We start from the raw sequence: 24,684 nt of genomic DNA, 5'->3' as shown, positions 1-24,684 counted from the left end.
AGCGGAATATCAACACATAGTAGCTCAATTAAATTAAGTGTAGTTGAGAAGGGGTAGGAAAAAATAAGTGTATACGTCCTCCTACTCCTTTTCGAACTGTAACAAGTAATCTGATGTGGATTATCTGTATGTTATAGCCTGCTTGCTTACATGTTCGAAATAAACCATCATTAATACATTCAGTGGCTCTATTATGGCGTGCACCGCTAGGGGCCGCTAGACAAAAAAAAAGAAGAAGCAGCGCCGACATTTGTTCCGGGTCAAATTGTGTTTCCATCCAACTGTGGAAAATGTGGCATAGTGCTAGCAGAGAGGGAAGTTGAATGATCCACTAATGAGTTATTAGTGTCATTGCTCGTTATCTCTTAAAACGACGTTTGACAACAGTTACCGATGGCTGGTTTACCGCCAGGAGACCCGCAGTTGGTCTCTATGATCGTCAGCCATTTAAAAACGCAGGGTCTGTTCGACCAGTTCAGGAGGGAATGCCTAGCAGACGTGGACACAAAGGTAACCTGATAATCGTGTTGTAGTCAGTATAAATATGTTTTGTTTAAACACGAATTATCAAACGTAAGGTGCTTCAATACACATATACGAGTTATGTCATTTATAGCTGTCGTAATAATCGAAGGCAGTGCTCAGCATAGTTGTACACTTATTTAAAAAGGCGTTGTGAAAAAACTGTTTATTGTGAACCCTGACACTGATAAATAACTAAACGTGTGTGCGAAAATAAACCGAGTACCTCCATGTAATAATAATATATTTTATTTGTATAGTGCTTTTTAGGGTGCTCAAAGACGTTTTACATAAGATAAAAACCATCAAAGCAATACACCAAAAACACGTAACACAACGTTAATCATACATTAGAGCAATTCTGAAAAGGTTAATTTTTGATTAATGATTTGAACGTCGCGGGACTCCAGTTGGGTTAAGCGGCTTGGATAATGGATGGATGGATGGATTTGAACGTAGGCAAGATCGGTGCAATCTCTGATGTGTTTGGGGAAGCAGTTCCAGAGGGAGGGGGCAGCTATGGAGAAAGCTCTGTCGCCCCAGGTCCAGTTGGTGCTGTGTGGTGGAGACAGGAGGTTGGCATTGGAGGAGCGAAGGCTGTGGGAAGATGTATGTTAGTGGAGCAGATCTGTGAGGTAGGAGGGGGCCTGGTTTTGGAAGGTTTTGTGATTGAGGAGAAGGACTTTGAATTGAATCTATTGTGGGACAGGGAGCCAGTGGAGTTTCTGGAGGACAGCGGTGATGTGGTCAGGGGAGCGGGAGTGGGTGAGCAGCAGAGTTCTGGAACTTCTGGATGTACTGGAGTTTGTGTAGGAGTTTGGATGATAAGCCAAAGAGAATGTGTTGCAGTAGTCTATTCTGGATGTGATGAAGGCATGGATCAAAAGTTGCAGCAGCAGAGAAGGAGAGTGATGGGTGGAGACGGGCTATGTTTTTTTAGGTGGAAACCAGATTGAAATGGTTCAAACAGGTCGTTGGAGATGAGGTGCTTTGAGTTGGGAGACGACATCACGTTCAAGCATTTTTGACAAAAAGGGGAGATTTGAGATGTGCCAGAAGTTGCTCATGTTATCAGGGTTGAGTCCAGATTTTTTGAGGATGGGGTGAAAGTAGCCAGTTTGAGTGTATGGAGGACTGAACCAGAGCTGAAAGAGGCGTTAATGATTTCCGTGGTGAGTGAGGAGATAGCTGGGAGGCAGTCCTTAATAATATTGGATGGGATTTAATACAGAAGCAGGTTGGTTCATATAGATATGACCTCAACAACTGTTAGCTGTATTCACTTTTGCTACAGCCAGACACGCTAATGCATGTTTAACAGGCCTGATTTAGTTCTCCGGGGTCAGAATATTACTTGTTAGGGTTAAGGTCTGGGTTAGCTCACACCTAGGGGAATTTAGGGCTATTCTGGCATCTTAAAATGTAATCCATGTGTATGAAACTTATTTTTTTGTTGCTGTCTCCGTGATTGAGTCTTATCTGTACATCAGATGTTATTGCCTTTGAGTGTTGTTGTTGTTGTTTTTCCATGTAGATTAAGCGTTTGAAATCCTTTACAGCCGGCTTACTTGAACCTGAAACAAAGAGTGGATAACTTTGTTTCTAATCACCTTTCAAATCACACATGGAGTCCTCATTTGAACAAGAATCAACTGAGAAACAACATCAGACAGCTGGTGCTACAGTAAGTGAAAATTGAGAGCTAAATGAAGTACACCTTGTCAGCCTCGCTTACTGTGTAGAGTCCACCATCAGATTATACCTACACAAATCTGCTTTTTTGATGTTTTTTTTTTCTTTTTAATATCAGTTTATTTGCAATGATCAGATTTTAAAGAGAACTGTGTCTGTTAGGTCTGGAATGCTGGAGCAGGGAGTCGACAGGATTGTAGCTCAGGTGGTGGATCCCAAAATCAACCACATCTTCAGGCCACAGGTGGAGAGGGTGGTCCGTGAATTCCTCTCACCTGGCAGTTGTGGTGAGGAACCTCCTTTCCCACTGGCTTCAGCAGAGATGACACAAGACTGCAGTACTTTTGAGCAAGGTAATGCTGGTGATAAATTTTGTTTTCGCTTCCAACCCGCAGGGGGTCAGATCACGTCATGTATTGCAATGACAGAGCCCCTGAGATGGTAGAGATACATTGGGAATCATGCAAAAAAAAAAAAAAAGAAAAAAATCTTCTCAGTCACACGGACTGCACACCGTTGACATATTTTTGAGCAAGTGTCTATGTTTTTTCTTCTTATCTTCACTTTACGTGGAGCTGCACAGCTCATTAGACAAAGAAACAGCTGGTAAAACTACACAGAAATATTTGTAAATATGTGGTTGACCAACGAGACTGTGGTGTGTAGGAGCAGCAGTGGCTGTGGAGTTAGAGCAGGTCATCTAGTAATGGGAGGGTTGCCAGTTCAATCCCCATCTCTTCCTGGCAAAAATGTCAAGGTGTCCCCTGAGCAAGGCACCTAACTCCTAACTGCTTCCAATGAGTTGGTTGTTACCTTGCATGGTTGACACTGCCATTAGTGAGCAATGATTTTGTAAAGTGTAATATAATGACTGTGGAAAAGATTAAACCACCTATAATCTGTATCAGTCAACCTTTGACACAAATGACATGAAATGAAGAAATTATAGTCATGGTACATGTCTTAAAGAGTCACTTGCATCTGGACAAATGATTTTATCTATGTAAAAATTCAGAACTCTGTATGTAAAATTGCCACACATTTTAAGTCATGTCAATAGAGATGTGAATATTCATTATAACTAGGGTTGTCAAAGTTAACGCTTTAACTTTTGCGATTAATTTTTTAAGATTAATGCATTAGAAAAATAACAATCTACTCGACCTCTGACCCGTCACATCATACAAGTGCCACTTTTGGGATGGACTATTAGAAACAGCCAAGCTCCAATTGGCCCTCTGAAATGATTATTCAAATATAAGCCAAAAGCTGATGGAATGTTTGATATGTTTGATAGAAATATAATTGTATGTACACACTGTGGCAAAGTATTTGCCTTTCATCTAAGTATGGTAAGTTACCGCGAGGTACCACTCTTCCTGCAAGATACGGAATCATCCCGTAATCGGAAACTAAAAGACGTGTTGCCTTGTTCCATATTTTTGAGTATCAATTCAGTGCAAATCTATGGGAGAGAAATATTACAGGTTAGACCAGAGGTTGGCAACCTATAACACATGTGCCCATGGTGGCACGTGAGGCCATTAACACGTGCACATGGAACAATACAATAAAAATATTTTTTAATGCTTTTATGATTAAAAAACATTTTTAATATAAAATTTACCCTAATCCTAATGATGAACTAAGCAAACAATTTGATTTAAAATAATACTGAAATAATTAATTAGTCTCAAAACACACCATTGTTTTTGACACCATGAGCGTGCACACAATTGACGTGATCTATTATACCTCTCCTCCCCCCTCCCTCTGATCTGCAATGAGTGCAGCATTACAGCGGTAGTAAAAACCTAGAATAGCTAGCTAGCTTTTTTTTTTTTTATTATTTAAAAAATATATCTTTTTTTGGGGGGGGGGGTTTTCCCTAATTGTACCTGGCTAATTACCCCACTCTTCCAAGCCGTCCCGGTCACTGCTCCACAACCCCTGCCAATCCGGGCAGGGTTGCAGACCACCACATGCCTCCTTCGACACATATGAAGTCAACAGCTGCTTCCCCTCACCAGACAGTGAGGAGTTTCGCCAGGGGATGTAGCGCATGGGAGGATCACGCCTTTCCCCCCAGTTACCCCTCCCCCCGAACAGGTGCCCCGACCGACCAGAGGAGGCGCCAGTACAGCGACCACAACACACACCCACAACCGGCTTCCCACCAGCAGTCACAGCCAAATGTATCTGTTGGGATGCCTGACCAAGCCGGAGGTAACACGGGGATTCGAACTGGAGATCCCCTTGTTGGTAGGCAACAGAATACACTGCTACGCTACCTGGATGCCCTTTGTTTTTTGTTTTATGTCAAGAACAACTGATGATTTTTCAGCTGTCTTGGAAATTCGGATTTATTTCATGAAAGGACTGAGCTGTGTGCTCTCTCTACTGCAAAAATATTGTGTGTCGAACTTCCAAGTGTAAAACGTCATTTTGAAATAAGGTGCGAGAAAAATTTCAAAGATAAGGCTGACAGGGACACCCTGGTGACTCACCTGGTAGAGCCACATGAGGCTGAGTCCTTACCACAGTGGCTTGGGTTCAAATCTGGCCCGGGCGTGTTGCTGCATGGCATCCTTCCTCTCTACCCTGCCTTTCTTGTCTCTCTTTCAACTATCACTATCAAATAAAGGTGGAAAATACCAAAGGAAAAAAAAAGGCTGATGACGCTGAATCAATTAAGAGGGCAGTGGCCCAGTTCACAAAGCAAAGCAGTGTGTTTACAGCACTGTGCCACCAAAAACCAAGTTTCAGAGTGCAGCTATAAAGTTGCGCAGTGCATTGCTTAAGACTGGGCACCATTCTGCGATGGAGAGTATATAAAGGAGGCTTTCCTCAGCAGTTCGGAGGTTATATTTGATGGGTTACCAAACAAAGACACAATCATCAAGAGGATCAAAGAAATACCAATTTCTGCAAGAGATTTAGAGAGGTGCATTACAGATATGGGTGAAAACATAAGGCACCAGCAAACTCTTGCATTGAAAGATATGTTGGTATCCAGCAAAGCTCTTAACGAGAGTGTGGATGTAAACAACGTTCTATATCTAGCGGCGGTTACCAGATATTGTGACAAACAAGGTTCGCACTGAATTGTTAAGATTGGACTATTTACGTTTCACGGAAACCTGGCAGTCACAGAATGACTTTCTACAGCTAAATTCAGCAACTCTACCGGGATTTGTTTACATTGGCAAACCTAAGTTTTCGGGCAGAAGAGGCGGCCTCGTGCTGATATATTGCGATTGTATAGAACTAACGCCACTCTCTACCTGATCAATCTTCCTTTGAACTGCTGGCTGTTAAGCTCTATTGACCTACACACACCATTATTGCTGCTCTGTACAGACCACCCAAGGCATCGAATATTTTTATCACTGAACTCTAGACAGTTTTAACCACCCTTAGTGCAGTGTCTCCGAATATAATCCTAATGGGGGATTTAAATCTTCATTTTGATAACGCTGACAATATTTTTAATAAATATTTTAAAGCAATGTTAGATTGCTTTGATCTGTCACAATGTCAACTTTACAGCCACTGGTCCTTGACTTAGTTTGCTGTTCTGGCATTGCACCATATAACATCACCTCTGCTGAACTACCCATCTCTGACCATAAAGCTGTTATTCAACATCAACCTACTGCTCAGTAAATCAAGGGTGCACTGTACCATATCATGCCACAACATTAGACATGTTAATCCAGACAGTCTTAGCAGTTTAATTACCCTGAACCCCATTCCTGCTCCCACCTCCTCACTGCCTGATCTTATGAACTACCACAATGATAGTTTATCTTCTGCACTTGATAGTTAAGCCCCCTGAAAGGACGGGTTGTCTCATTTGCCCATACTGCTCCCTGGCACACACCTGAATTACATCAGCTCAAGGCTATAGTTCGGCACATTGAGAGGCTTTGCACCATGACTGGACTTGCTGTTCACAAACAAATGTATTCGGATCATATACAACATTGCAAAAATGCTCTTTCAACAGCTAAAACATCATATTATGCAAATATCAGTACAGGTGAAGGGAATACTAGAACTCTCTTCTCCACAGTGAAAATGTTACTCAACCCTCCTGAAACCAATATGAACAGTAACCTTTTCTAATGAACAATGCTCGCCTTTGAAGTTCTTCAACTCCAAAATTAGTACCATTCATGAGCGGCTGGCCTCTGCTAACATCATTAAGACTGACTTACCATCAGCAAGCGCCATGAAACTGTCCCCATGCACTGTCCTATGTAACTTCAGTCTTCCAACTGAAAATCACATTTTTTTTTTGTTGAAAACTTTATTTTCCAATTTTCAAGTTTTTTTGGAACAGGTATACATGGCACACGAACAACAACAACAACAACAAACATGTAGGAATCCCCCCTCCCCCCCAAGGCTAAAATTTTTTTTTTTAAAAAGGACTATGCAGGGATGTCTTATTCCAATTCCACATAATAACCATATTTTTGAAGACGATATAAAGTTGTACACATATCTATAAGTATTGTTGTTACAACCAGGTAAATAAAAAGTACATTCAATAAAAGGGAAAACCTTCAATAAAGTCTATGAAAGGACTCCAGGTCAAAGTAAAGTTTTTGCGGGTTTTACATATTTTATATCGGAGCTTTTCTAAAGGAAGAAAGGACAGCACCTCCCTAAACCACTGCAAAAATGATGGCGCTTTATTCGACTTCCAGTTAAATAGGATAAGTCTGCGTGCTAGTAATGAGGCAAATGCTAGAGCATTTATTTGCCTGCAAAGTTGTGACCTTACAGTTAGGGGGTGGTATGCCAAAGATGGCTGTGTGAAAATCAGGGTTTATGGTCTGTTTACAGATATGTGAGAATACATTAAATATCTGTCCCCAATAACTGTTGAGGGAGGGGCATGCCCAGAACATGTGTCCCACCGAGGCTGGACTATGGCTGCACCTTGGACAGCCAGGGTCTGTGGTGGGAAAGATTCTGGCAAGCTTGTCCCCCGAGTAGTGAAGACGGTGAAGCACCTTAAACTGAATTAACCCATGTCGTATACACAATGAGGACGTATGTATACGAGTTAAGCTGTCCCGCCATGCCTCTTCAGAAAGCTCTACACCCAAATCTCTCTCCCATGCAGTTTTTGTTTTGTCCCAGGATATCTGTTTCAATCTCTGTATCAGTGTGTAAATTATAGACCCGTTTTTTCCCAAAGGGATCCATCTCTAGAATAACATCTAATTGGCTCCTGGGTGGCAGATACGGAAATGAGGGAAACGCTTTCTTGGCAAAACTACGGATTTGAAGGTATCTAAAAAAATGGGATCTGGGTATGTTATGGTCTTTGGTAAGTGTTTCAAATGAGGTGAATGTTCCATCTTTAAATAGATCACAGAAAAACACCAGTCCATTTCTATTCCAATGTTGAAATGCGTTATCTAACACAGATGACGAGAATAATTGATTATTTGCTACTGGAAAAAGACCGCTAGCATGCTTTAATCCAAAATGCCTCCTAAACTGGAGCCATATCCTAAGTGAAGCTTTAACCACTGGGTTTATTATTTGTATGTTACGATTATGTGGTAATAGAGAGGTGAATATCGGTAAAGGTTTGGATAAGAGTTCCATGTGAACCCAATCTGTACCCTGTTGATTCTTATATGTTGTTTCATTTTCTCATGAATGACGCAGGGTTAGTATTCATAACCTGGTTTATTAACCAACACGACGAGGATGCAATAAGACGACATACGTGTAGCTGGCATCCAGCACCATCGCTTCGCGGGCCCTCACCCGGTAACCTGTATAACTGAGTGTTCCTCAGTACGGTGTCTGCAGTGGCTCAATAAACATCAGCAATAACACAGTCACTGATCTACATCCCCCTTTCTTAGCTCATGCTCATACCATAACAAAACCATGTTGTCAATTATCAATACTTGCTGAATAACATATATTAAATAACTGTTCAATAATCACAGAGTGAGAATTATCAAATGCAAAGAAAACAATTTGCCCTTAATGAATAATATGAAAATAGTTGTCTTAGCAAAGCATATAGTTATACTTTAACACAAAATGAAACGAAACCCAAAGACCTCAATGTCAGCTCTTAGGAAATCAGAGAATTAACTTAAATGAAATAACCTTCAAAATTTTGAGCTGACAAATTGACTCAATCTTTATACTTAGGATTTGGCTTGCTGACACGACCATAGCGTGTTGTGTACAGACTTCCGGTTGTCTTAGCAGGTAGCACAGCTGTAGGTGTTTTCATATGTGACTGTTCAGTGTCCAGCGTGTTGTGTGACACTTTTGTTGGAGTGTGCTGGTTGTTAAGTTCATGTCCACTGTCCTGACATTCACTGTCGTCTGGGTACGGCTGTGCTGGAGCAGGCTCGACAATCGGCAGAATGTGGCGCCTATTTCTCCTGTACAGCTTTCCTTCTGAGTGAATGAGATAGGATCTGGGCTCCTTGCAGATCTCCTTTACCATGCCTGCTCGATTGCAGCCTTGAGGGGTCTGCATTCTGACAACTTGTCCTTCCATCAATGGTTGAAGAGGTCGGCTCGTTCTGTCATAGTACAACTTCTGTGTCAGTCTTTTGCTAAGAAGCTGAGCCTTTACCTCCAGTGGCTTGTACACCTCTGGTTCAAGCAGCTTTCTTGAGACTGGCAAAGTGGTGCATGTTTGCCTTGACATCAGTCTTTGTGCAGGGGATCCAAGTTTTGTGTCACATGGTACATTTCTGAGATTTAACAGATTGAGAAAGACATCACTTCCATCTCTATGAGACTTTTCCATGAGCTGTTTTGCACTGCGAACAGTCCTCTCAGCTAAACCATTAGATTGAGGATACTCTGGGCTGCTCGTGACATGAGTGAAGTCCCAATGTGTAGCAAAGTCCTTAAAGCGCTGACTTGTGAACTGTCTACCATTGTCAGTTATGAGTGTGCGTGATGCCCCATGAACTGAGAAATGTCTTTTGAGTTTGGTGATGACTGTTGCCGATATAGCATCACGGAGCAGATCAATCTCATACCAGCCTGAATATGAGTCTACCAAAACTAGGTACAGCTGATTACGCCGCTCAAGATGTCTGTTGCTACAGTGGACCAGGGAAGATCTGGCACCGGGTGTAGCTGGAGTGGTTCTTTCTGCTGATGTGGTTTTGTGCTGTTACACACTGAGCATGACTGTATTTCTTTGTCGATGTCATCTGTCATTGTAAGCCAGAAAACAATCCCCCTTGCTCTCCGTTTAGTTGCTTCTGCACCAGGATGTCCTCTGTGTACAATGCTAGTGTAGTCTTTTTGTAAAGACTTTGGAATGACAGCCTTTTGACCTTTCATGATAACACCATTTTCAATAGTCAGTTCATCTCTGAAAGGATAATAGGAACGAATAGCATGAGGAAGGCTGGATGGTCTGCTAGGCCATCAATGTCTGATGATGGAGCTGAGAGCCTGCATAGTTGTGTCAGTTGCTGTGTGTTCTTTCAACTCCCAACAGCCGGGAAGAAGAGATGTAGTTGACCGTCATCACATCAAAACTGTCCTCCTCTTCAGCTTCCTGAGCAGTTGAGCTTCTGGGAGCTCGAGACAGTGTGTCTGCCACATACATAACTTGCCGCTTTTGTATACCAGTGTGAGGTCATACTTTTGCAGTCTGAGCATCATCCTTTGCAGTCTTGCTGGAGCTGCATGTATAAGCTTCTTTAGTATGGTGACTAGGGGTTGATGGTTTGTTTCTATGGTCACTGACTTGCCATAGATATAGTCATTGAATTTTGAGCATGCAAAAACTACTGCTAGCAGCTCCTTCTCAATCTGTGCGTATCTAGTTTCAGTGTCAGTTAATGTGCGTGAAGCATAGGCTACAGGTTTTCCTCCCTGCAGACATGCAGCACCAAGTCCATACTGTGAAGCATCGCATGTGAGCGTCACTGGTTTACTGACATTGTAGTATGACAGAACTGGTGGACTAGACACGTGTGTTTTTAGCTGTTCGAAAGCATTTTGCTGCTGCTCGTGCCATGTCCATGCTGTGTCCTTGAGTGTTAGTTGTCGTAGTGGAGCCGTAAGCTCACTAAAGTTGGGAATGAACTTTCCAAGGTAGTTAACCATCCCGAGAAATCGTTGTAAAGCTGGAACATCTGTTGGTGTTGGCATTTCACTGATCGTTTTTTTTTGGAGGGGTCTGCCTTGAGGCCTTCACTGGAGAAAACATGACCAACATAGCTGACCTGGTTCAGCCGGAACCTGCACTTGAGAGGATTGAGTCTCATGTTCACCTCTCTGGCACGGTTAAGCACTTTTCTCAAGTTGCATCATGTTCTTCCACAGTCTTACCACCAATGAGTACGTCATCCACTATAATTGCACAGGGATATCCAGCAAAAATCTGTTCCATGGAGCGCTGGAAGACCTCACTGGCTGAGTTGAGTCCGAAGGGCATTCACAGAAATCTGTAACGACCAAAACTGGTGCTGAAAGTGGTTAACATTGAGGATTTGTGATCAAGAGGAATCTGCCAAAATGAATTTTTTGCATCTAGAACTGAAAATACAGTTGCATTTGACATGTGTGCAGCCACTTCCTCTACAGTGCGCATGGGGTGATGTGGTCTTTTTAGAGCAGAGTTAAGGTCTCTTGGATTTATGCATATTCTGATTTCTTACTTGTCCTTTTTGTGTGTAGCAACCATTGATGACACCCAGTCAGTTGGCTCAGATACTGGGGTGATGACACCTAATTCCTGCATTCTGTTCAATTCAGCTTTGACTCTTGTCTTTCATAGCCATAGGAATGTGATGTGCAGGACGAACAGCAGGTCTCACCTCTGGATCAAGTGTCATGGAGTAAGTCACAGGTAGTTTCCCAAGCTCATCTGAAAAGAGGTCGTTGTATTCAGTCAGTGTAAATTTGCTGCGACAGATCATCATCAGTAGGACCTAACTGATGAACATCTTTGCTGAATGAGACAAGTCCCATCTCTCTACATGCACGTAGACCAAGCAGTGGCAAAACATCCTCATGAACAATGAAGAACGGCAATGTGTGTGTTTGTCCCTCTAGGTGACACTGCAGCCGAACAAGACCAACAGTTTTAATTTTGCTGCCCCCATATGCAACAAGGTTTGTGGGTTTCATATTTACTTCAAATTGATAATTTCTCTCTATCTGTTCAAATGTCCGAATTGACAGGACATTGCACTTAGCACCGGTATCAACTTTCAGCTCAACTGGACTTCCATTTACATGTACAGTAACAAAAGCTTCATCTTTTTCAATTGCGTGTACATCAGGTGAATCAACAGTTTTTTGCAGTGTTGGGCCATCAACATACAATGTATCATCAGCAATATTATCAGCTTGGTCAGGTTCAATCTGGTGAACAGCTCTCCTGAATTTTAGCTTGTTGTGGCCCTGTTGTACAGATCTACAACATCTTTTAAAGTGATTCCATTTTTTACAGGCATTGCACTGTTGACCAAAAGCTGGGCATTTGTCTCTCCTGGCCGCATGACTGCCTCCACAGTTGTTGCAGTTAGCAATGCTCTGTTTGATATATTTTTCTGATCGATTGTCCACTTTGTCTCTATCATGCTTTTTATTCTCATAAATTTAGGTTGGACTGCATCAACATTTGTAGCATAATGCTGTTGTGAGGCTAGTGTCTTGTTGTGCTCTTCCGTCATCTCATGTATTTGACAGAAAGAGACTGCTTTGGCTAGCGTCAAGTCACTATCACGCAATAGCACTTTCCTCAGATTGTCATCATTTATGCCACAGACAAATCTGTCCCGAACGAGCTCTTCACATAGATCTCCAAAGTTGCAGCTTTTTACTTTTATTCTCAAGTCACTGACATATGATTCAGTGGACTCACCAGCCCTCTGATTGCGTGTGTTGAACTTGTGTCTTTCCATTGTAATGTTGGACCGTGGGCTGCATATCTCACGAAACTTTCTTTTCAGGCATTCGGGATCCTCCTTGGATTCAGCGGGAACGAGGACTTGTCCTCCCTCGCCGGGTGCTCTCACTTCTGCTGCATACACAAAAGACCGTTCGCGTTCAATGGCCTCTGGCCCTGCTAAGTTGAGGAGAATGTATGCACGGGTGCGGGCTGGCTTGTCAGAGTGCCGCTGCCGCCGCGACGAAAATGTCATATTCCTGCTCGAAGATCTGCCAGTTTTCACTGATGTTGCCATCAAAGACGAGAGGGTCGGGCCGCCGAAATCCGTCCGCCATGTTCGCTGATTAGCTCCGTAGGCTAGGTGGCTCCGTTGTCCTCGCTAGAAAAAATAAAAAGTATCGGCCGAAAAAATGTGCGTGAAAGTTCCAAAATCTTCCGCTTCTGACACCATGTTTCGTGTTGTCATGAATGACGTAGGGTTAGTACTCATAACGTGGTTTATTAACCAACACGACGAGGATGCAATAAAACGACATACGTGAAGCTGGCATCCAGCACCATCGCTTCGCGGGCCCTCACCCGGTAACCTGTATAACTGAGTGTTCCCCAGTACGGTGTCTGCAGTGGCTCAATAAACATCAGCAATAACAGTCACTGATCTATATAGTCCATGGGCCAGACGATATTTCGGTACACTCAAGGTGGCAAAACTTACTTATAATTTTTGAAAGGATCCATGTCTGTAGATGATATTTTGGTATGATAACCATTCCTGAGTGGCAGCGGTATCACAGTTATCAGCTCATGAATTTAACCACCCGCTAAACTAAATTGCATTTTAGACGCTGGTGCATATCCTGGTTTAGCCTCATGGTCAGGACATTTTTCAATGTTCTATAATATTGTCTTTGGTATCATTTTAAAGGGGACCTTCTTAGCTTTCATTCAAGCCCTGTTGTGGATATTTCTCACAAATATAGAGGTCACTTGAGCTCTTCAACCCGCCAATAACACACATCTTTCTGCAATGTTCGCCTAAACTATATACTTTCTTTTAGCCCTGTGGCATCTAGGAATATCAGGGACACAAAACACAAAAACTGGAATACTCACAGGACTGTAAAGATTCAGGAAATGTATAATATACCCATACTATTTCATTGTGTGAGGTGATTGTGAGCCTTAAATGAGAACTAGACCAAAGCCAGTTAGGTCACAAACTGGTCTCTATACATTTGTTTAAATACACAATCAAAATACATGATAAAAAGGAATACCATAGTGAGGTAATGAACTATTTTGATATTTTAAACAACATTGACATTTACATATACTTAGTCAATGATACATGTAATCCCATATCATTAGTGGGTATATGTAATGGTAATGGGTAGGGTAATGGGTATATGTGAATATGGTTACATTATTGTTATCAAGCTCTGGGTAACCAAGTCCAGAATCAACATCCTGTGCATCAATAGACTACTACCACAGTAATACCATCAGAATCATCACACTGTCATTCATCAAACTGCTCGTTTCTCTCATCATCTGACTCCCCAAGTTCAAAGTCCAGTTCTGGACCATCCTGCTGTTTTTGGTTACTGCAGGTCTGTAACCTGCACATGTCTGTGCATGGAAGTCCATTTGACAGGCACATGCAGCTTGGCATTTTGCATGAATGCACACACTTGCATGTTAGCATTTCCAAGACCACATCTGGTGCAGGTGGGGAGCGCATCCAGTAAATGGCCAGCTTGCCTTCATCGTCTGTCCATCCATACTCAGTAGGGCTTGGCACCACAGGGTTAGCCTGCAGACAGCACTTCCATATTGCTGCCTGATAGTTGGCTCGTTGAACATGCATAAAGAGACAGTCTCTACATGGTGGCAGCTGGCTGGACTCAACCTCTCCCCTTTTGGTGCAGAAGAGCTGGTAACGCAGTTTGTTCACCTCAGCAGTGCTGCTATTAGCAACATACATCCGACAGGTGAACTGCTCAATTTTCTGGAACAGCTCATCACTCACATTCCATGTCTGTCCCAGTTGACTAAAAGTCTCTTGGCAGGAAGTGTGCTTTCTCACTATCTTCAGGGCATTCAGCTTCCCTCGACCAGCGAATGCACTGACAGTGTCGCAGCCTGTGAAGGCATGTAAGCCGATTAGGCTGTCACAGATGCTGTCTCCAAGTGAACTTGCCAGTTTGGTGATGTCGACAAACCGTGTGCGGTTCTGAGTCCCACACTTCTGGTAGATGGGACAGGTGATGTCCTTCTGGAAGCCAAGACAAAGCACCATGACATCAGTGTCCTCAGCTGTGATGATAACTGACTTTGAGCCCGCATTTGCTGCATGCAATGCATGCAGGAGCAGACGGGTGTCAGCTTCTTCATGTGTGGAGTGCAGTTCTGCTGCTTCCTCACACCCATCTTCTGTCAACTTGTAGCAGGTTTCCTCACAGGTCATGTACAACACCTTGCCATGCAGCATAGCTCTGTATCGTGGGAGTTTCCACTCTTCCACCAGAAACTTGATGAGACTGGTCTTGTTGGAGGAACTGCACAGAAATTTTCTCCACTGCTGGACGTGGTGTCCCCCTGCAAGATTCTTGTACTGGAGAGTGATGTCTCCACCCCGGTTCAGTCGTTCAGCATCTTTGATCGAAGTCTGGTGATAGACATCAAAAACAACATCAATCCTCCCACTCTGTGCTCCCTCATGGAGGACCTGGGTCAAGGCTGACTCTGCCACCTGTGCAAAGGCTTTGTTGTTGCCATTCATTTTTTGGACCAGGCTCATCCCATCAATGATGGAAGTAGATGGGATTGGGATGTCTTCTGCAGGAGATGCATTCTTTTCAAGCTCTCTGGCAAGTGCAGCCTTGTTTGTTTTTCGTAAGGACCCATCAGCATTTGCCAGTGCCCATGGTAGTGGGCCCAATGGGTAGGCAAGGACATCCTTCAGATTCACCTTCCTGCTTTCAGCCACCAGGATCATGTGACTGAAAAGGTTTCTATCTGCCTTCAGAACCACATCCTGTGCTTTCTTTCCATGAGCTTGTTTTGTGCTGACATTGGAGAATGTTTTCAGACTTTGCTTGGTCATCTTGTCGTGGAATTTCACAGGTGGTGGGTCTGCATCTAACCTTGTTTGCTGGAATGCTTGGTAGGCCTCTTCTCTTTTCTCAAGAGCTCTCAAGAGATCTATGGTCACATCAGGTGGAGCCATGTTGCCAGTGGAGAGGCTAACCAAATCAATCTCATCGGGGGACATAGGATTGAGCCAGTTATTCTCCATAAGGTCCATGAGAGACTGGACATCTGCTTCATCTCTCTTGATCCTTGGACTCTGTAGATCTGGATGAGACCATTTGCACCTGCCTTGACCTGTCAGGTCTCTCAGCTGTCTGAGGTACATGCTTCTATACTCAGCTGTGAGATAATATTTGGTCACAGCTCCTGGCTTCAAGCTGAATCCCTTTGTCCCTCCAGCTGTTTGGGTGTCTTTGTTCACCGTTTCTTCTATAGCTTGGTCAACAGGGATTCGGCCAAAGGGATTGGTGGAGCCCAGTTGGACTGAGAAGCCTCCTTCCATGAATTCTGTGTACACATCTGGGTGTGTGATGGGCAGCTCAGACATCTGGGCGTAGTAGTAGGGGAGGTAGCGTGCATAATTCATCCTGTCATAAGCAAAGCACCATGGGATCATTGCTCGAATGCTAGCCAAGTGTAGCATCCAGTCTCCCTCTCTGGATGCTCGGATGAGCCCCAACAAGATTTCAACCATGTCCAAATAGGACATCCAGAAGTTTAAGAGGCTGCCGTTTCCACCTCTAAGGAACTCACGGTAGACTTCAAATAGATCCATGATGCGTGTACAAGAGCTGTTCTCGAGGACCTCCTTCAAAGCATGTTGTGAGACTTCTTTCCCAAGGCTGTCAATGGTCTTCAGTGTCTCATTCAGGTGAACCATGTCATTCCTGTGAGTTTCTTCCAACCAGGACAGGAAACCATTCAAGGTCAGTCGCATGAGAGCCTCATACAGGAGCTTGTGTAGTCGCACTGCCCTGTTGTACTTGCGGCCATCCATAACACCAGCAATTGAGCCTTCTGCAATCATGCCAGACTCAATGCAGAGGTCTTTGAGTCCAGCATCTTGGAAACGCTTTCCTATTATTGCCAGCAGTGTGCAGATGGTGTGGAATACCCCAAGCCTAACGATGATATCATGGAACTTGTCATGGTGTTTCCATGTGATCTCGACAGCCTTCGCATACAGGGCTTGGTCAAAGACACAGACAATCTTCCTCAGGCCTAAGCACTGCATGATGCTCAGTGACTGGTTAAGCACCTCGTTGACAGTAGACATTTGTGTCGCTGGAGCATTGATGGTAGGCAGATAGCCTATATTGTCGGGGATGACCGTCATCTCTCCTCGAGTCAGGATGTTGAAGCCTGTCCAGCTGCTGACTGACTGTTCTTCTTGTTGTGACATGCGTGCTAGGACCCAAAGAAGGTTTTTCTCTCTGGCAAGCTTAGTATTGGCTGCAGTATCGGCATCTGACTTTTTGCTTTGTGGTGGCCCTACCCGTTGTCCAGCATTGTAAGTTGGTAACATTGGTGGGGGTCCATCAATGCTTCTCTTCTTTGTTTTGGGAACAGTGGGCATGGGTTGGACAGGAAGTGGGTTGACTGGCTTTGATTGCACAGCAATCCCATTGACTCTGTGAGATGTTCCCTCACCACTGACAGTTTCTTCAAGACGGTCGATATTGTCCCAGGCTACAGTTGTGAATATGCCAGGATGGATGTTAGCTGGAAGGGCAATGCCACTCCCTGATGATGAGAGTTTCTGGAGACACAGGGCAGTGTTGATCTCTTCCATCTGTGAATAGGACACACTGTGACCAAGTCGGTTGAGGATGTTTATCAACTCTACATTTCCTGTCAACGATTTGACACTGAATGGCAGAACAATGTGCTTGGAAGGCTTGGTATTTGCACATGTCACTGCATATACTATGTCATGGCCAAATGACTGCAGAAGGCACTGCACTCTCTGGGATGCATGATCAGGATCATTTGAGCCTGTGAGTAGAGAGTACAGGAAGATAATGAGCGACTCTGGAATGGTAGGACATTCTGCTTCTGGTTTGACTTCAGGCGGCCAGGTTTGAGGAACATCTTGACTTTTAATGTCTGCTCTCAATTTGATGGCTGCTTTGGCTATAACATCTTGTGCACTGACACTTTTCAGGGTCTGCAGCTCCCTTTTGAGAGACTGATTTTCTTTGGCAAGTTCCCTCATCGACAAGTTATCGGGATAGAGGAGGAATTTTCCTTTCTCATCAGGGAATATCTGCAAGGCTCCAGCAAACTCACTCTCCAGGTTTCGCCTTATGTGCTTCTTGGTTGATTCCTTGACTTGGGCAATGCCTTGGGAGTTCATTGAAGCTACCAGTCTAGAAGAGAGATCAGTCATTGTCATCACTTGAGGATTGCCAAAAAGCTCCATCCTGATGAAGAGGAACAGCTCATTGTATGCCTTATTCACAGCAGCTTCATACTGGGCTGCAGCATCATCATCTTCATTGCTGGCAACCTCTCCTTTGGAAACCTCTTCTTTGGTGTAAAGTCTATAGCATGACCTGCGGTAGTGCCCTTCAGCTGCTACAAGGTCTCTACTCACAATGGCAAGGATTCTGCTGTCCCTTTTCTTTGTGGCTTCACTCCTGATCTTTGCATCAGCTCGCAGTTCTCGACACTGCACCAGTACTTCTCTCGTATTCTGTCTCTTGGAATATTTGCTGTTTTTCTGACAAAATATACACTCTGCATCATAAGTCCTAGATGTACTTGGAGCATGTCGAGCTACTCTCTTAGATTGTTTCTTTTCAGCAGAGACACAACTTTTCTTTTCTTTTGCAAGGAGGCCATCAAGAATTTGCTTCATAGTGAAGATACTGCGACACTTTCTGTGGTAGTAGATTGCTGGAATCTGTCCCTCAGGAATGTCTTTTGCCAGTTTCAAAACTGGTGCATGATTTCGTATCTGAGCTGCCCTGAGCAGAGTTCTCCATGAGTCGACACTTTGTAGTGAAACCAGCTTATCTGTATCATCAGAACAGTGGATAATGCACTCCACCCGTGGGCGCTTTGGTATTGGGTAAAAACTTGCTTGTTCACCAGTGGCCATATTCAGTCAGTTTTCACCTGCCACATACAAACAAATACATGTAACTTAGGTGTATGAACACTACTAAAACAAAGTTTACTTTGCTTCACCAGCGTCATATTACCATTATTTATCTTACATAGCCACAAATAGATACATTACCTAGTTGCTATGCAACAGCTGTATTTTGTCCACATGAGGCCGCTAAAATCAACACAAGATGAAAGTTCCTCGTCGCCACTTTAACTAATCATATTAACATATACATTAAAAGAACATGCTAACATTATGGGAAATTAGCTTACAATCTTCTCCAGAGTGAGACAAGAAGATAGATACCAGTTTCCTCTATATGTGTTTAGTAGAAAGCTATCTGGCTGCACGTTAGCCTAGCTTAGCACAATGAATGGAAGTACACAGTACTGGTTATCCTTGGTTGTTGGCCAACTAAGAACTGTCCCAGAGTTTAAGCTAGGCTAATCAGTACCAGGGGTGTTGAAATGCTATATTTGTAAAAATCTGGGCAAATACACAATCGTGAGAGGCACAGAAACAGGTTTCCTGAAAGAAAAATGAAATAGCTGCTCATTTGGAAAGGTTATCATGTATTATTTTACTTCTGTTAGTGTACCAAATAAAATGGCACCAGTGAAGTTGTGTCACCTTGGGTGATATCGATATCTGGTCTGACCCATGGACTAACTGGCTTTGGTCTAGTTAGTTTCTTAGTAATAATGCCCTTCTAATTTAAGGCTCACAATCACCTCACACAATGAAATAGTATGGGTATATTATACATTTCCTGAATCTTTACAGTCCTGTGAGTATTCCAGTTTTTGTGTTTTGTGTCTCTGATATTCCTAGATGCCACAGGGCTAAAAGAAAGTATATAGTTTAGGCGAACATTGCAGAAAGATGTGTGTTATTGACGGGTTGAAGAGCTCAAGTGACCTCTATATTTGTGAGAAATATCCACAACAGGGCTTGAATGAAAGCTAAGAAGGTCCCCTTTAAAATGATACCAAAGACAATATTATAGAACATTGAAAAATGTCCTGACCATGAGGCTAAACCAGGATATGCACCAGCGTCTAAAATGCAATTTACTTTAGGGGGTGGTTAACTTCATGAGCTGATAACTGTGATACAGCTGCCACTCAGGAATGGTTATCATACCAAAATATCATCTACAGACATGGATCCTTTCAAAAATTATAAGTAAGTTTTGCCACCTTGAGTGTACCGAAATAGGAAATTTTGGGCTCTGGCCCATGGACTAATATATGTAAATGCCCAATATAAAAGTTTTACAATGTTCGCAGCCCAGTAGTAACAAATAAAGTTAGACAAGCCCAATCCCCCTGTCTCCTTAGGGACCTCCAAGTATATTTTCTTCATCCTGGGGTTTGAATTGTTCCAGATGAATGATGAAATTAATCTAATTGTTGAAAAGTTGTCTTAGGTATGAATATGGGAATCATTTGAAAAAGATAGAGAAATCTGGGTAAGACTGTCATTTTAACTATATTAATGCGGCCCGCTAATGAAACTGGTAGCATTGACCACTTTTTGAAATCTTGTTTTGTTCATTCTATTAGTGTTTTAAAGTTATGGTTATAAAACCTCCCCATTGTATGGGTGACTTTGATTCCTAAATATGTAAATACATTGTGTTCAAGTTTAAATGGAAAGCTAGAGTAGTCTCTATCAGTGTGGTTAATCGGAAAAAGCAAGCTCTTTGAATAGTGTCACTCCCTCCAGGAATTAGACCAGACCATGAGTTCTCTGCCACAGATGGATTTATTTGTCTACACAGCTTTTCGTCCTCAAATCCACCGCTTTTCATCCTTAAATCCACCGTCAAACTTTAAACATACAAAATGCACAGAACAACAACATATTACTATCACATAGTACAAGCTGTAAAACATAAACATAAATATGCACGATGACGAACAAAAATACAAATAAACATACCTCACTGGCTGCACCAACCTCGAGGGAATGAGTCCACTTAAGTATAAAATCTTTGAAGGAATGAACACAGAAATAAAAACTCCCACCTTTAAATGGAGTACAAAACCTCTTACATCTGTCGACTTCCTAGAGGAAAACTGTGCCACATGGAAAACATCACGTGCAACAACAATATATGTCCCCTGTGCCAACACAAACTGCACACCCAGTTCCCGTGCAGCTCCAATACAAACAAAATCAAAATTCAGGAAAATAAATCATATAATAATGTGAGAAAACAAAATATATCAAATACTGACATAAATAATATTTATGGCAGTTAAACTCCTACCAAATCACAGTTATGTTGATTTCACTTCACAATTTCACCTTCCCATCACACTTTCAGGTCACAAAGTTCAGTTTCATACAATTAACTCAATATCTATGAAAAGAACAACCATGACACTTATTCTGCTTCAAGAAGTAGAACAGTCTTTTGTACAGGTCTATAGACTGGCTTAGTGATACGTTTTCCGTTGTTGTCTAAGGTCGAGTCACTCATTAACAGTTTCACCTTTCTGACTCTTCCATCAGTGCTTGGATACACCTCTGTTATTCTTGCCAATCTCCATTGATTCCGTGGAGAACAGTCCTCACAGAGGATGAAAATGTCGTTAACTTTTGCATTTCTCTTATCCTTTTGCCATATTTGTCTTTGCTGAAGATTAAGGAGGTATTCCTTCTTCCACCTGGTCCAGAATTCATTTGTCAAGAACTGCACCTGACGCCATCTTTTGCGTAGATATAGATCCTGACTCACAAACTGACCAGGAGGGGGCGATATTATGCTGGATTTCATCATGAGGATGTGGTTAGGAGAGAGGGGTTCAAGGCTTGTTGGATCATTCAAGTGCTCTTTAGTCAGCGGTCTGCTATTTATAATAGCCATCACTTCATACAGAAAGGTTCTGAGTGAGCCACTGTCAAGTCTTTTAGCAGACTGTTACTAAGGATTGCTGGTAGAAGACTTCTGATTGTCCTTATTTGTCTTTCCCATATACCTCCCATGTGGCTTGATGATAGAGTGTTCATTATGAACTCACATCCATGTTCTTTCAACTGTTCATGATCCAAATACTTCATTAGATTCATGAACTCTCCCTTTGCGCCTACAAAGTTGGTGCCTTGATTGCACCTCAACTGTCTCACATGTCCACGCTCAACACAAAAATTATTTTGGATGAATGTAACAGCGTTTTGGTTAAATTGATCCTGACCTTCGATGGCTAGATGTTTAAGTCCAAAATTGGCACAGCCGGGTGAGGAGGCTGCTCCAAACACTTGGATTTTCATCCGAAAAATTGACGGCGGAGACACTAGATCACCTTTCTCCTACCATAAGAACCATAGGTAATCTTGGTCTTCAGGTCTTACGTGGATTTGATGAAACATTTGTTCCACGTCGCGCATAACAGCAACTGGGCCCTTGCGAAATCTACAAAGAACTCCCGCCAAGGTGTTTGTGAGCTCTGGCTCAGTGAGGAGGTGGTCATTTAATGATGTGTCTTGGAACCTTGCTGAACAATCGAAGACAACACATATCTCCCCAGGCTTTTGTGGGTGGTATACCCCATGATGGGGAATTTACCAGACTGGTTGATTGTTACGTTCCTCACCTGGGACCTTCTCTGCATCGCCATGGGCGATAATGTCTTCCATGAAGTTCACATAGTCTGAATAGTATTTCTGGTCTCTCTTGAATTTGCGTTCCAAGCCCTTTAGACGCTGAACAGCGCATGACTTATTATTGGGTAGATTTGGTCTGTCTTGTTTGAAAGGTAAGGGCATTTCATAATGACAATCTTCTTTGTGTTTAATCCCATCTATCAGCTTGGTCAAGAAGTGGAGATCTTCCTGAGAGATAGTCGTCTCTTCTCCAACTCTTTCACTGAAATCGGATTCCAGCAGCTTGATTATCTCATCTGGAGAGACCATTTCTTTGATCCGAGTCTTGCAGACGTAGTGAACTTCACCTTTGAGCTTGACTGGTGGTTTGGTTCCGGTTGTGACTTGCCTTACAATGATGAGATGATTTACTCCAATTGCATCACCTTCACATTCACATGGGTCACCACAACTCACTATGCTCCAACCTAAATCGGTTTTCTGGGCAAAAAGTTGGGTTTCCTCCCCACACACAACCTCTCGAGGCATTAGAGCTTGTGAGCAATTATAGCCAATCAGCAGACCAATCTCACATTCCATTTGCGGAGCAATGTGTTCTGCTAGATGCTCCAAATGAGGCCATGCCTTGGCAGTCTCTGGAGTTGGGATGTGTGTCCGATTAGCAGGGATGTATTCACGAGTGTAAACTGTCGGCACTGTGATCTTCTTAGAGGAGAATAGCCCTCTTGTTTGTAGGCCTTTGAGTCTTTTACAGGGTACAATCGTCCCTTTTGATGACATTGTTGACAGTTTCAGCTTCACTTCTTCTGTGTTTGTGTCTAAAACATCTGCCACTTCCTCAAGAATGAATGAGGAGTCACTTTGTGAATCTAGTAGAGCATAGACAAGTACTTCCTTGCTTGAATCACTCTGAGTTGACACATAGACAGGTATTATTGTCGAAGTCTGGGTACTATTGCCGTCTTGTACAACTCTGTTGGATGTGGTTTCATTGGTGACATCCTGTTGTAGTGTTGACTTTGGCTTTTTTTCCTTACTGTTACTTATTTCCTTAAATTGTTCTCTCTTTGGTTCTTGTTCTGGTTTTGAGCGATTTTCATGTAGGCATGTGGGGTGATGCTTTGAGCAGGTGTCACAGACCATCCGGTTACCACAGCTCTTGGAATGATGGTCAGGACTCAAACAGCTGAAACACAGTTTCTCACTCTGAATAAACTTGACTCGGTCAGCAACTGGCTTTTCAATGAATTTGCGACACTTGTGCAAGGGGTGTCCTATCTTCTTACAAAACGCACATATGACTATGTTCCTTTCACTGGTGTTGGTCGTGAAGATCTTGGCACCTACAGTTTGTTTCTTGGAGACGACTACATTTTGACTCTTAACCTTGGCTTTGTCAGGTTCACTTTGCCGTAGTGCATGGTAGGACGTTATAGGATTACACTCAATACTAGCTTCCACCGTTAGGAACGTCACAAAATAACTGAAGTTTGGGAACCTCCGGTATTCCAGTTGGTATAGCGTGGCCTTTCGGTTCCATCTGGTACTCAACCAGTCAGGTAATTGGCAGTCAGTTTCTGATTCTCAGTGACATCACTGAGAACATTTAGACTCCCATTGTGAGCCATGGCAGATTCACAACTGCGTAGAAAATCCACAAACTTTCTTAGATCAGCACTCTCCCATGAGCCTATTTTTGGCCAGGCATGGAATTTGTCTCTGAAGGCTTTGGCAATCACAAAAGGCTCACCATATCGTCCGTTTAGCAGATCCCATGCTGCGTAACACGAATCTTCTGAATCATTCAGAAAATGACCTTCTAAGGCCTCTTTAACTGCTCCTCCAACATATTTCTGAGGGAAGAAGATTTTCTCTGTTGTTGGAATATTTTTCCTCTTAATTAGTGTCTGAAAGGTTGACTTCCAGTGATTAAACTTGAGTGGATCCCCACAAAAGATTGTAGGCTCTGGTATGGGTAGTCTTGTTTCCTGATATAGCCTCAGCCAAAACCTTCACAAGCTCTTCTGCGTCAACCTGTAGCATATTTCTTGGAGCCACATTTTTTGGCGGTTGTGTGTGCTGATATGCAGGGTTCACCTGATTACTTGCTTGTGCAATTGTAGGAAGTTCAGAGTTCTGTGGTTTAAGTTCTTGGTCTGGATAGAACTCATTTTCATCATAGACTTGAAGCCTTGCTCTGGCTGCGTTCAGCTTTTTCATCTCCTCCAAATGCTCAAGCTCTCTTTTCAAATCTTCGACAGACCTTTGTCTTGCAGCATTCTCTTCTTGGTATTTCTTTTAGAGAGCAGCCTCTTGTCTCTCCTTTTCTATCCTACGTTCAAGTCTCTTCCTTTTCTGCTTGAAGATGACGAGTTAATGCAGCTGCTTCTTGTTCTGCAATTATCTGCTTATTCTCAACTTCAAGTCTTTGCAGTTTCTCTTGTTGGCTCACTTGCTCAGCCATAATCTGCAATACAGCTTTTGTAGTTGCATACTTGGCAGCAGCCTCTTGTCTTTTGACTGACGATGTATTAGAGCAAATGGAATTAGCCTTAGAACAATTGGAGGCTAGAGGTGAAACACTAGAACTTGAAGATGCGAACACAGAGCTGGAATCAGGCCAAATCAGCTCTTCCTTTGTTCCTTGAATTTGAGACTGAGCATTTTTTACAACAATGCTGGTGATTGATGTACACTTGTCCAGCTTGCGGCGCATGTCATGAGCTGGGCT

The 24,684-nt window shown here is 42.9% G+C and overlaps 1 protein-coding gene across 1 annotated transcript in view; it reads left to right on the top strand.

Annotated features, from left to right (window-relative positions):
• Window positions 1-289: 289 nt before the first annotated feature.
• Window positions 290-24,684, top strand: part of bod1l1 (biorientation of chromosomes in cell division 1-like 1) — a 90,591-nt gene continuing 66,196 nt past the window's right edge. The window contains exons 1-3 of the mRNA XM_056284159.1: window positions 290-510; window positions 2,082-2,206; window positions 2,377-2,567. Of these exons, the coding sequence (XP_056140134.1) occupies window positions 394-510; window positions 2,082-2,206; window positions 2,377-2,567 (433 nt within the window). The 5' untranslated portion in view covers window positions 290-393. The remainder of the gene's footprint in view (window positions 511-2,081; window positions 2,207-2,376; window positions 2,568-24,684) is intronic.

This window comes from Lampris incognitus, chromosome 1 (assembly GCF_029633865.1).
Source record: "Lampris incognitus isolate fLamInc1 chromosome 1, fLamInc1.hap2, whole genome shotgun sequence".
NCBI classification, from domain to species: Eukaryota; Metazoa; Chordata; class Actinopteri; order Lampriformes; family Lampridae; genus Lampris; species Lampris incognitus.
The sequence above is the reverse complement of the archived record's forward strand: the minus strand, read 5'-3'. Positions and strand labels throughout refer to the sequence as shown.